Genomic DNA, 13,576 nt, shown 5'->3' with positions numbered 1-13,576 from the left:
ATATATATATATATATAATAATATAATTTGAAGATTAAAAACAAACTTTTATCTACCATAAAATATTTATGCATTCATGTCTCAAAGATAAACTTGTGACACATTAACCTTTTATCTTATATACATAATAATTTCGTATGTACTTCAGGTTCGTGAAACATTTTAAACATTTTTAAGAACATTTTAGATATATTAATATATACTTAAGTAATTTTCCTATAAATATTTTCGACAAATATAAATTATCGATTTAAGTTATAAATAATACTTTCGTATTATACATTCAAGATTACAAAAGAATATGTCAGTAGTACTAGAGTATCTAAAATACGTATCAATAGATACACAAACACATTTATCTCGCTCATAGAACTTGCTTATCACTTTTCACTGACTCACGGACTACGAAACCTTCTTTTCTTTTGAAATTAATAGCCAGCGGCTGTTGACCTCCATAAATTAATCATATGCAGAGGACAAGGAACCAACTGGTATGCTATCTAATTAATTTATATTTTCCCATTTTTGTCATAAGGAGCTGTAACTCCTAATAAAAAATGTTCTCCAAGAAGGAAAGTATCGCACAGAGAAGCGAATCTGGAAAAACACGAACCTGCTGAATGAATCGTTGTGTCGGCCGCACCACTGATCAGTGTCTGATTATTGAATCAGCTGATTTGGCATACGTTAACCTTAATCTTGCGTAGATCTCAGCGATTTTTCCTCGAGGCTCGAGTGTGGCCGCCTGCCTGTTCCTTTTCGGGTCAGCTCATCGCCGTACAGGTCCTTATCATAGCTCTTATAGATAAGAGTGTAATCTGAAATTTCCAAACTCCCTACCACTATTTTTATTTATTTTCTTATCATTCACGAATGCGAGAATCAATCTCTACACTATTGCTACGCATTCTTGAAATACACAATAGATCTGCTCCTTATTCCTGAACTGGTGCACGCGTACACCAATAAGTTGAAGTGAAACAAATATACGTTTGCTTCACTTATTGCACGGCGTCAGTTCAGAGAGTGCAGGAATAAACAGCTAATTAAACACGAACAAACGTATAACGTTTTTCAACATTGGCAGAACTGATGCATACTCAGTGCACCTAATCTGATTTGAATGTAAACGTGAGATAATCTCTTGATAAGATACTCAATGTATATTTTATCAAATTATACAATAAAATGTAAATGTCAGGATTTCGTGGTTTAATTCATTTCGATATTTTTATTATATATACATCTTTACGTTAATTTGTGTACAACGGTTTTAAAGTGCACTGAGTGCGCACCAGTTCTGCCAATGAAAAACGCTATTAGGTTAGATTTCTATTCTGGCGGGAAGATAACGCATGAAATTACATTGCATCTGATGCGTTTTTCAATCGAATTTCCAAGATGCCCGATATCATAATTAATGATATCATCGTTACTTTCCCCTTTAAACCATATCCTGTGCAAGAGGAGTATATGAGAAAGGTGATAGAATGTCTACAAAATAGTCAGCATGGAGTCTTGGAGTCGCCGACAGGTATATTTGTGTACACGCGGTTACCTATTTAGGAAAGAGGGTACCTCTGACAAATAAATGACAATTTAAAAGAAATTTTTGATAATTTAAGATATTTAAAAAAAAATCACATAATTTATTTGAAACATTTGTTCCTGACTTGTAAAAATTTGACACAAAATAATTAAAAAATTAAATTTCTAGATTGTTTCATTTTTATTACTATTTTTTGTGATAATAATTAATATCTTTCAAGAAATTTTTGTGATTTATACTTTAATAAAAAACAAATAATTTTTAAATTATTAAATTTCAAACATTTTTTCAATTTAGAAAAATCGACTCAAAATTGAAAAAAATTGAACTTTTAGATTAATAGATTTAATTTATTTTTTATTTTTCTTTTTTTTTAAATGAATTATTTACTAAAGCTATTTTATTAATTTATGAATAAGTTTGTAATAAAATGTTATAAATGTAGATAAATATTTCACAGGTACTGGAAAGACTTTGAGCCTTTTGTGTTCCTCCTTAAGTTGGTTGTTGACAAAGAAAGCTCAGTTACAAGCACAAGTTATAACAGGTGCAATAGAAAAGAAAGACTTTGGTGGAAATTTTTTTAAATATTTAACTAGTGGGCTTGAGAAAGCAGCAGGGGTACCAGATAATGTTCAAAGTTTTGGCTGGGCTATACCCAAAATTATTTATGCGTCTCGAACACATTCTCAATTATCTCAGGCTATGTATGAATTGAAGAAAACGTCATACAAGCATGTAGCTACTGCTGTATTGGGATCCCGAGATCAGCTATGCATTCATCCAGAAATTTCTAAAGAAACAAGTTCTTTTAACAAAATACACATGTGTCATGCCAAAGTGAAGTCAAGAACTTGTTTTTATTTCAACAATGTCGAGGCCAGGTGAATGTAATATTTAGACACAATTTTATTAATATTATATAATTTTATTATAATATAATATTAATCAACGCAGAGAAATCAAGTAGCGAATATATAATATGAATTTTAATGTGTGTTTCTTTAGAAAAGATGATCCTGTATTTAAACAGGAAGTGCTAGACATAGAAGATTTAATTAAAGTTGGACAAAAACACAAATGTTGCCCATATTTTTTGGCAAAGGAATTGAAGCAGAATGCAGATATTATTTTCATGCCTTATAATTATCTACTAGATCCTAAAACACGAAGGTCGCAGGGTATAGACTTACAAAATACTGTAGTTTTATTGGACGAAGCTCATAATGTTGAAAAAGTTTGTGAAGAAGCAGCATCATTACAGGTATAAAAATATAAACATATTTTCTTTAGTCTTTTATATATTCTAATTAAATATTGTAATATGTCTGACTACAGATAAGCAGTACAGATATTGCAATGTGTATTGATGAAGTAACTGCAGTAATGCAAGATATGACTAAAGATTCAGATCAGCAGAATGACTTTTTGTCAGAGAATAATGTTCAAAAAGATTTTACAGCAGAAGACCTGTGTATTTTAAAAGCAATGTTTTTAGAACTGGAAAAAGCCATTGACTCTATTGAATTAAAAAATCGCAGTGAGGGAGACACTTTCCCTGGCGGATATATTTTTGAATTACTTGAAAAAATTGAAGTAACTATTTTTACTTTTAAATGATTTTATTAAAAATTTATATACATAACAATGTTGCTGTAATGTATTTTTTTTTTGTAATAGTTAACACATGGTAAGGAACAAATCGTAGTAGACAAACTAGACAAACTTATTTTATATTTGACAACTACCAGTACTTCACCATTTGCAAGAAAAGGGAATGCTTTACAAAAATTTAGTGATTTATTGAGAACTGCTTTCAACAGCAGTGCATCTATTGCACGTCATAAAGAAAAAGTAAAACGTTGCTACAAAGTTCACATACAAATGGAAGAGCAAAAAAAGAATTACAAGAACGATGTCTGGGAGAGTAAAAAGACAATTAAAACAGATGGAAAACTTATTAGTTACTGGTGTTTCAGTCCTGGTTTTGGGTAAAACTAATAAAAAAAATACATAATATTTTATACATATAGAGATATATTTATATATCTATATATCTATATATCTTAATTAATAAAATACATTATCTTAAGTCATATAATAAACATATTTTATAGTATGGAGCAAATGGTAGAACAAGGGATACGTTCAGTAGTGCTCACAAGCGGTACATTATCTCCGTTAAAACCATTCATATCGGAACTCGGTATACCAATCGCAGTCCAATTGGAAAATCCGCATATAGTAACAAAAGAACAAGTATGTGTTGGTGTTCTTAGTCAGGGACCAGATAACCATCCACTTAATTCATCTTATAATACAAGGTAAATACTTATATAAATATGATGATGAAATAAACACTGATTTCAGTTATATCTTTATTATTATGTTTTCACAGAAATGATCCGAAGTATATTGCGTCTCTTGGAAGAACAGTGTATAACTTTAGTTGTATCGTCCCTCACGGATTATTAATATTCTTTCCATCGTATCCAATCATGAAAAAATGCAGGGACGAATGGCAGAATATGGGTTTATGGACGCAGATTGCTGAACGTAAGGTAAACAAATATTTAATTTTTATTGTACTTGTAAAATAATATATTTTATGATATTATATCTATATTGAATTAATTATTGGATAATAGCCCATTTATGTAGAACCAAACTCTAAAGATGGATTTGTTAATGTGATGAATGAATACTATCAAAAAATTAAAGACCCCTCTTGCAAGGGTGCTGTTTTTATGGCAGTCTGTAGAGGAAAAGTCAGCGAAGGTCTGGATTTTGCTAATGCGAACGGTAGAGCTGTATTAATCATTGGTCTTCCATTTCCACCTTTAAAAGATCCGCGAATTATGTTAAAACAAAGATATTTGGAGGAAATAAGAACGATAAAAAAAGAAGTATAAATTATACTTTAATTTTGTTAAAAATAATAACTCAATAAAATAAGATCTATGATTGAAAAACAAATTTAATATTCAGGGTCTAACCGGCCAAGAATGGTATCAACTTGAAGCATCCCGGGCTGTTAATCAAGCTATCGGCAGAATAATAAGACACAAAAACGATTATGGTGCTGTTATACTATGTGATTGTAGATTTGAAAATTTAAATTTTAAGAAACAATTATCTGCTTGGCTTAGACCATACATAAAAAAGTTTACGAATTTTGGAATAATCACGAAAGAACTACGAGAATTTTTTAGGAACGCGGAGAATATAGTAAGTTTGTTTCATATATTCATATATATATTTACATATATAAATACATATGTTTAAATTATAAATGTTTAATATATAAATAATTATATATTCACATATATAAATACAATTAATTTGGAATTATACATAATGGTCAAAATGCATAATTCCCAATTTGTTCAGCCAATATAATTAATAGAAAAGAATTATTCAAATCATTATATTTTCTGGTTGCATTCAGCAGATTCATTTTTTGCGGAGCACTATTAGATGATCTAAAAGAATACACCAATAGCAGCGAATGCTCATGGTTTGTTCTACAACAATCTGCTGAACGCGACTAATGCTAAATGGTTATTTTGATAAATTATTTGTTCAATTTTCCCAGCAGTCTTAATTTAAAAAAAAACCTAACCTCTTAGAATATTCTAGCTGCTATCAGCTGTGACTATTAACAAGCAATGTTGATTATGTTTATAATGAGTTGTATTTTATTAAAACAGAATAAGGCATTTCTGCCCTTTCTGACTTTGTACTGAATACTTATATTAATGTATTGTGAATCGGATTTAATTAATATAATTTGAATATCATATCCATGAAAAATGATGACCACAACTGAAGAAATGAAAAGAAAATTTAATAGTAAACTTTGCGAACTAATTTCAAACAAAGCTTGCAATAGTGGTTATCTAATGAGAAGTACGTGCAGTTAAAAAATGAAATTAAAGAGCTTAAAAGAAAGGATAAAGGAAGAAAACCCCAAATTATTATCAAAAATTAAGGCACTTTTATTTAATAAAGATTGGAGACAATGAGAAACTTATATATCCAGTATTTAATAACTCAATTATAAAATATTACATTACTAATGAAGATCTTGATATCATTCATGACATACATCTTTCTATTGAACATGGAGGGAGAAATAGAATGGCAAAAGAGATTAAGAAAAAAACATAACATAAAGAAACAATTATGCTTTACTTAAATTTATGTGAAATTTATCAGAAAAAATTTTAAGTTCCTAAAAAAGATTTGGTTGTAAAGCCAATGATTTTCAGTGAGATGATTTTAGTCGCTGCCAAGTTGATTTAATTGATATGCAGAGTCAAGAAGATCGAGGATTTAAATCTTGTATATCAAAAAATCATCTGACTAAATTTGTACAACTACGATCATTGAGGAAAATTGCAGGGGAAAATTGCATACACATTATTGAATATTTTTACAATTTTTGGAGCTCCTTCTGTTTTGCAAAGTGACAATGGAAGAAAATTTTCTAATTTACTTATTGAAGAAGTTTGTTCTATGTGGCCTGAATTAAAAATTGTCCATGGAAACTACGTCATAGTCAAAGTCAAGGATTTGTTGAATACCACTCAAGATGTCGAGAACATTCTCAGCTTTGGCTTTAAACATAAAAACAATACATTGGTGATAACTTGCGTTTTGTACAATTTATGAAAAATAGAGCCTATCATGAAAGTATAAAACGTAGTCTGTATGAAGCTATGTTCGGCCAATCATAGGAACTTAAAAGTTGCCTAGAGAAGTCCTACAGTCTATAAGATCTGAAGAAGATTTAGAAGAAATTACATTTAAATATATCTGGAGATAGAAAGATGAAGAAGATGAAAATAAAGATGAAAAAAATAAATTCTTCGCAAGGCGAAGAAAATCATAATGCAGAAGTAATGCAGAAGATAATGATAATGAACAGAAGAACATGAAGATGAAAATAAAAATGGAAGACACGATAAAGAAGCTAACGATCATTTAGAAGAAGTTAGAAAAATTGAAGAAAAAAGAGCTAAAATTTTTGATACTTAAAAAAAAGGTGAAATTTAATTTACAAATTTAAGTTGAAAAAATGAAAAAGTCTTCCACTGAATTTTCTGAGCCAAACAGTTGGCGGAACAATCAGTACGTCATTTACGTCAGTTACGTATATTAGATGTTGATAGGGATAGAAGTGACTCAAAAAAATCTGTTAACATGATATTATCTAAAAGTAATGATTTTTACGAGCTACAAATAGAACATAGTGCTATCAAAATTCTACACCAGAAATGAATTCTCTATATATAATGAATACATAAAGAATCATTCATTAATTCCGACGTGATTTTAACTATAAAAATTTTTTTAGAGAATGCGTGAGGAAATCTTTATTTGAAAGACAAGAATCGAGATGTAATTGTAAAAGAAAATGCTCATCTAATAAGCTCTTTAAACATTGGCAAAAATAAGTAGAAGAAATTAAATAAATAAAAAATATTTAAATGCGTAACATATAATAAATAACAAATTAAGATTGTATTAGGTGTGGGGAAAAGTTCGTGGCGTTTTTTTAATGCCATCTAACGAGAAAAACGCCACGAACTTTTTCCCACACCTAATAAAAAACAGACTATCTTATTCTTTTAATAATGATATTTTCAATCTATTAACTATATTTCCTACTTGTATATAATGACCAGTGATTTTGATTAATTTGTACATTTTTACTTTAATTATTCAAATTTCTCAAAGCAAACAGGCATTATCCATATTGGCCATTAGGTATAAATCACGAATTAATCAAATTGCCCAATAACGTGCGTGCGTGTGTTAAAACTAAATACAATTATTACAATTATTAGCAATATATTTAAATTTATCAATAATTTCAGTTACCGCAACCTAATATCACCCATGCACAATATGGGAATATTGATATATCATTACCTGCGGTGAGTGCTGCCTTTGAAACAACGGTATCTCATTCTCTCAAACAAAAAACACAAAACAATTCTGCGACAGAAGAATTAACTAAGAATAGTTTTGACATAAATATGTATCTAGATGAAAGTGCAAAGGACAAACAGTCATTGAAGTCACAATCTGCAATTAATTTTAGTGCTTGTAAATTAAAAGACAATCAGAGTACATGCGAATTAGCAAAATATCGATCCGAAGAACCAGTTGCCAAAAGAAGAAAAATTAATATTATATCACCTGGAATTAATTCATATTTTTCTGCTCCTTCGACTTCTTCATTAAAAGTTTCCGAAATTAATTCAGGGCAAAATTTCACCCAAAATGATAAAGACATGAAATGCGATAAAAAGGCACTAGGAAAACAATACTTGAAAGATGTAAGTAAATAATAATTCTATTATTTATGTAATCAAAAAATTATGCATTTTAAACAGAAATAATATGCTCGTAGGTGAAACGGGCATTATCTGCGAGCGATTATAAAATATTTGCAAACATGATACAAAGCTATACGCAAAGTGGCGATTTTGATGAGTTATTGAAAACATTATCAAATTTATTTCCACCGACTGGGCTGCTACAGCATTTATTTATAGGTAAGTTTTTGCATGTCAATAAATTAGAGATATGAGATGATAAGAAAAACAATCTATAGGATTAAGAGTGAAAACTTTTAAAAAATTTTTCTACTTTTAGGATTTCAAAGTTTTTTAAAGAAACAACATATTGCAACCTTTGAGAATTATATAAAAAATTTTAAGTTGCCTTAATGTCTAACTTAGAAGAATAATAAATATTAAATGCATATATGTACAGTTTTATATACATTAAATTTATAATTAATATATTAATTTTTCAGTATTTAAATAATAAATTTTTAGTTTTTTCAATGCTTTAATATATAGCAATAAATGTTTTTTCATGTTTATAAAATTGATTAAGCTACTCGTGCTAAATATAAAATGATGCAGGCATCATTTTAGTGGAAAAAAATATGAAAAATATAATAGAACTAAATGATTTTTTTTTTTACTTTTGTAATAATAGTGTAAAATTGACCTTAGCAATTAAAAATATCAGTATTGTAATCATGAATATACTTATATGCATACTTCACATACGTTATATTATTCGCGATAACTTATTGTGTAATCAAATACACTAATTTATTATTTTAAAAAAATCATTGTTAAAAAACAAAGAAAAGAAAGACAACATGTGCTATTAATTTAATTAGTTAATATATAATACATTAATATATCCTGTAAATAAATCATAAAGAAAAGAAAACGTAACTCTGTTACTGTTCAGCGTTAAATGATCATGATCGTCGCAATGACAGTAAAAAATACAGATATTTTTTTTATCTTGTTAATCATGTAATATGCAGTTTGAATATTGTCCATTATAGAATAGACATAATTATGAAAAATTATATACATATACTCGCATCTCGATATAGCGTGTCTCAATATAACGCTCGGCAAAAAATTCTGTTGCTAAAAGAGATGCATAATGAACGCAAAAGTAATGCAATTTGATCTATCGAGAAATTTAATTATGCCTAATTTCTTCACCTCTAGATAACTTTATCCAAGAGATATCTCCCAGATTACAATGGAAATATCTCCTGAATAAGATTATCCGCAATTGCTGGAAGTGAAAAAATTGAGCATTAATACATACAAAATGATCTTAGTATAATATGCGTTTCGGAAACGAGCATAACGAGATCCGAGTGTATTAACATTATTTATATTAACATTATTCATCCTTTTTTACAATTCCATAGTATGTGTTCCATGTAGCTCTTTATTATTGTCAACGTCGCTTTTCGCAAGCGCGTTTGCAACAATATCTTGATAATACTCCCAAAATACGCTGCGATTATGCGAAACAAGTATTACAAATCGGGCAGCAATGGCGGTTAATTCCTCTTGCAATGAAGAGAGGCCTGGTGGTACTTGTTGGGGCGCAGTGGATTGCGATTGAATAATTTTCTGTAGGAACTGTCTAATTCGTAGACCTAAAATAATATATTTATAGTTGACAATGTTAATCATCAATTTTATTTTTATACTTACTGACGAGATATCTGATTTTATGTTTTGGATCTATAAGATCAGCTATTTGACCTTCTAAAAGCGTTTCTAATTCTGGTGACAACTCGGCAGCATTGATTTCTTGTAATGTTGTTTTTACATCTGTTTTTACTTGTAGTATAATATTTGGTATTGCAACTTCTAGATCTCTACAGCAGAAATAACTATATTAATTTTGAATTTATAATGTAAATCATGAGCTAAAGATTCGTCCGAAAACAAGATTTTTTTTTTATTATTAGATTTATTCTTATCAGTCTAAATTTGACTTATAATTGTTTAAAAAATATATTTTATTGCAACTTATTTTCAGTTATGATTTAACCTACTTGTTTGAATGTACAGAATCCAACAGTGCATTCAAGTGTTCCTTGATATTCTTTTTAAAGCTCAAAACCCCATGAATTGGAGCACCAATTGTATTATTAACCAATAATATCACAGAACCGACGATGCTCAATCTACTAATTATGTCACGTAATTCCAGAAGTCTTCCTTGATCCAACATCAATGTCTAAATGAAAATCATCTGTTTATAATAAATTTATCGAATATATAATGTAAAATCTTATATTCCAATATTTTCCATACCTCGGCATCCGGGTTGAAATCCCATTCCAAGAGGTCAAGATATGCCTCTGTCAATAAAGAATGAGTAATTTGTCTTACATTATTAGTACCAGTACTCGATGAACCTGTGACTTTTTCTGCATCGAAATGTCTTAGTAACCATTTTTCTGTATATTGCAAGCCATTTGAATTAATCTTTAAAAAATCAGCAAACTTGGCTTTCTCGTATTCGATACTCGAAGCAATGATATTCGGTCTCATCATCGTAATGGTAAAATTTGCCAAATCCAATCTCATTAACTGCAACAATTCCATGACACCCTTGAACGTCTCAACAATGTCCACCTGCTGTGATAGCTCTCTGATTTTCTCATCTCTCACTGGCGCACATATTTTACTCATAATGGAGATTATGTATTGCCCGTAATGATGAAAATCTAATACGCCTTTCTCCGCTTGCTGCTTGATCAAATCCAAATCAAGTACTTCTCTAATATTTTCCTTAATCTTTGCATTGTGTAATGGTACCAGTTCATCCAGTGACTAAAATAAATACAGAATGTATTATATATCGTTTAATGCTTCTGTCATCATAGAACAAAAACAGAATTATTACTTCTTTAATTTCTTTCATTAAAACCAGCGCGTGCGAATAATCTGGCGGATCTTCAGCCAACTGCTCCGCTAATAGATTCCAAAAAGCTTTGTGCATTATTTCTTTTACTCGCCTATGAAAACTACCGTCTTCTGGCTCCAATTTTTGCAGCTGAAAGTTTACATCTACTGCGATTTCGTGCGCTAAAGCCATATTTTTCATACCATTGGCAGCTTTAACAATTTCGTCAAAAGACACGAATTTTGGTGGTGATGCTCCGGTTAATCCACCCATCAAAAAATTTGGCGTTGGTTGTCTGCGTTAATACAAAAGATGTATATATAAAAGATAAACTAATACATAATCTTCGTATAAAATCTTCATATTAGCTAATCATAATGACAAAGTGTTTTTGTTACATATTTGCTGTAGATTCTGATTACATACCTATGGACTTCATTTTGCGCATTTGTATGTACATTAATATCACAGTTTGTTGATGTACTAGCATCATTTGTATTATGTTTTTGTTCATCTTCATTCTCCATTTTTGTATTTCTGTAAGATCATAATAAGTGATAAATTTTATATAAATATTATTTATATACAGTGAAAACAAGAATAAAAAGACAATTCAATTCAAATTTGTAATAACAATGATCAAAAAAAAGGAATATAATTTTATATTATTGAAAAGAAATTTTTATCTCATGATAATATAGCTTGTTAACCGTCATATTTAGTTAAATACCTATAATGACGATATTACTTATATAAAAATTATTTGTGATTAGCAACAATAAAGTCAATAGTAACAGCGACATTTTGCAAGTATATTTTTTATAAAACAAAAAACAAAGATTAATAAGAAATAAATTAATTCAAGTTTGACATATATAATAATTAACAAAGATGTTATATAAGATGTTTTCCAGCAAGAGACAGATTCAGACGAATTATTTCAACCTTGTTTCATATTGAAACAAGGTTGAAATGATTCATTATATATCTCAATTATATATCTGTTTTTTAGTTGAACTAATATTTATACACTTGTACTTAAAATGAAATAGATCTATATTTGAAGTTTAGCAAAAGTCAGAAAGTTTTAATCCAATCCACTGCAATAATAAGAAACAAGCTTTATATTATGTTACTAGAAAATGCCTATAGTTTATAGACTGTTATGTTTAGCTGAATTTTGTGAATGTCACAGAGAGCAATATTAGATTACACAATTTTTTTCAACAACAAACTCTTATAAACACTGATTCATTATCAGACAAAAATAAACTGACCGATATAACATAGGGATAAAATTTAACAGTGTTGTAGGTCTCAACTTGCGACTGAATAAAAGACAGCAAAGAGTCACACCCCATATTACTCCAATACCGACCAAAACTTTCCTGGCAAAATATTACCAAATCATATATGTTCTTCCTAATTATTTTTCATAAATTGAAACATCAATTATAATAATATAAGAAGGAATCAGTTATATTTTTAATGATAACTGAAATATCACATTGGAGCAAAATCTTTTAATACAAAAGCTTGAAATTTCTAAGATTCTTCTTTTATTAAAAGGACAAAGGAGAGCAATAACAAACATTACATTATGATGCTAAACAAAGCTCGCGAGCGATATACCTATCTGGCATAATGCTGAGTGTAGAGTTATAAATATGTAAATAATTTAAAAGACTGGCCGTAGCATGATCCGCACACGAGTCTGACCGCTGATCCAACTTTAAGCGCGTTTCAAGATGAGAAGTAGGTCAGCCTGTAACTATAAAAAGAATGTCCGTGATACGAGGAAATTCATGAGCTGCATTTCCTTGCTGCTTTGTCCTTACAAGAGGAATTTCACGTAGGTTAATCGCGTGCGATGCGGTCGACAGACACCACAGAAGAAGTCCCGTCTCTTTTCCTGTACAACCCTCAGGCTCGCCAGTACATTGGATTTGTTTGCGAACACGCGTGCCCGCTGACCAGCATCCCGCGATGATCCGCGAACGAATTTGGAAACAGCTGTGAGACCGCGCACCTACAACATCTCGTACTTGTCAGATTTTACCGGAAGTGTCGCATCGTTTGCACAGAGTGCGTTTAAACGTGCACTTTGAAATCTATTCTTTCGAGTTTTTTCCATAAAGGAAAAAATATATTTTAAAAAGTTGAAAAAAATGCAAGAGTTGCAAAAAAATGTATGTTCATTTTAAATGCGTTTCATTGTATCGTTTTCTTAAAAATAAAATTGCATTTGTTGGAAAAAAAACGAAAGCAAAGTCGAAGTGTATAAAGTGCAATGAAAACAAAGAGAAAAGAACGTATCAAAATGATTTAGCTGCACTTTTTGCATTTTTTTACAAAAATATTCTGGAGGGATCTTTTAGGATATAAAGAGAGAAAAGATAAATATAAAAAAAATATAATTATAATTTAAATCAATTTAAAGTTACACAACAAATCTTCTAACGCATGTTTTTAGATTCATCTCTTTTTTAGGATAATTTAGATAAAATTTCAAACTAATTAGCTATTTGAGTGGCAGTCTGTTGCATATTCATGTCTCCATTGTTTTATTTTTATTTTTTTAATAGATTCGATTAATTTAATCCTGTCTAACCTATTAATCTCAGTCTAAATTATTTTATGTTTAAATGCAGCTATCGAAAATTACATTTGACTAAATATTATAATTTAATAAAATGCTTTATCAAATTGTAATGAAATAAATATATCATTCCGTTAAAAAAATAAAAATTGTGATGTATCATTGATGTA

At 29.4% G+C, this 13,576-nt stretch overlaps 3 protein-coding genes across 5 annotated transcripts in view; 1 reads left to right on the top strand and 2 right to left on the bottom strand.

Moving 5' to 3' along the window:
* The window catches only part of LOC108693915 (glucosamine-6-phosphate isomerase), a 4,834-nt gene extending 3,867 nt beyond the window's left edge, over window positions 1-967 (bottom strand). For both annotated transcript variants that reach the window (XM_018203116.1, XM_018203115.1), the window contains exon 1: window positions 614-967. The gene's annotated coding sequence lies outside the window, so the exon portion shown is untranslated. The remainder of the gene's footprint in view (window positions 1-613) is intronic.
* A 373-nt stretch (window positions 968-1,340) lies between these two features.
* Window positions 1,341-8,289, top strand: LOC108693925 (regulator of telomere elongation helicase 1 homolog). Its single transcript, XM_018203138.1, has 12 exons — window positions 1,341-1,534; window positions 2,010-2,433; window positions 2,558-2,813; window positions 2,888-3,145; window positions 3,230-3,540; window positions 3,667-3,873; window positions 3,948-4,110; window positions 4,198-4,455; window positions 4,538-4,777; window positions 7,432-7,896; window positions 7,971-8,115; window positions 8,216-8,289. The coding sequence occupies exons 1-12, from the start codon at window positions 1,402-1,404 to the stop codon at window positions 8,287-8,289; spliced, it is 2,934 nt and encodes a 977-aa protein (XP_018058627.1). The 5' UTR covers window positions 1,341-1,401.
* A 509-nt stretch (window positions 8,290-8,798) lies between these two features.
* The window catches only part of LOC108693926 (T-complex protein 11-like protein 1), a 5,093-nt gene continuing 315 nt past the window's right edge, over window positions 8,799-13,576 (bottom strand). The window contains exons 2-9 of one of the 2 annotated variants that reach the window (XM_018203139.1): window positions 12,646-12,836; window positions 12,440-12,578; window positions 11,234-11,344; window positions 10,808-11,102; window positions 10,213-10,734; window positions 9,951-10,135; window positions 9,604-9,770; window positions 8,799-9,545 (exon numbers count right to left, since the gene is read on the bottom strand). In XM_018203139.1, the coding sequence (XP_018058628.1) occupies window positions 9,298-9,545; window positions 9,604-9,770; window positions 9,951-10,135; window positions 10,213-10,734; window positions 10,808-11,102; window positions 11,234-11,344; window positions 12,440-12,450 (1,539 nt within the window). In that variant the 5' untranslated portion in view covers window positions 12,451-12,578; window positions 12,646-12,836 and the 3' untranslated portion in view covers window positions 8,799-9,297. Of the gene's footprint in view, window positions 9,546-9,603; window positions 9,771-9,950; window positions 10,136-10,212; window positions 10,735-10,807; window positions 11,103-11,233; window positions 11,345-12,439; window positions 12,579-12,645; window positions 12,856-13,576 lie in introns of those variants that run through there. The other variant, XM_018203140.1, reaches the window with a different exon arrangement.

The sequence above is a fragment of the Atta colombica genome, unplaced genomic scaffold (assembly GCF_001594045.1).
Source record: "Atta colombica isolate Treedump-2 unplaced genomic scaffold, Acol1.0 scaffold111, whole genome shotgun sequence".
NCBI classification, from domain to species: domain Eukaryota; kingdom Metazoa; phylum Arthropoda; class Insecta; order Hymenoptera; family Formicidae; genus Atta; species Atta colombica.
This window is presented reverse-complemented; position numbering and strand designations above follow the sequence as displayed.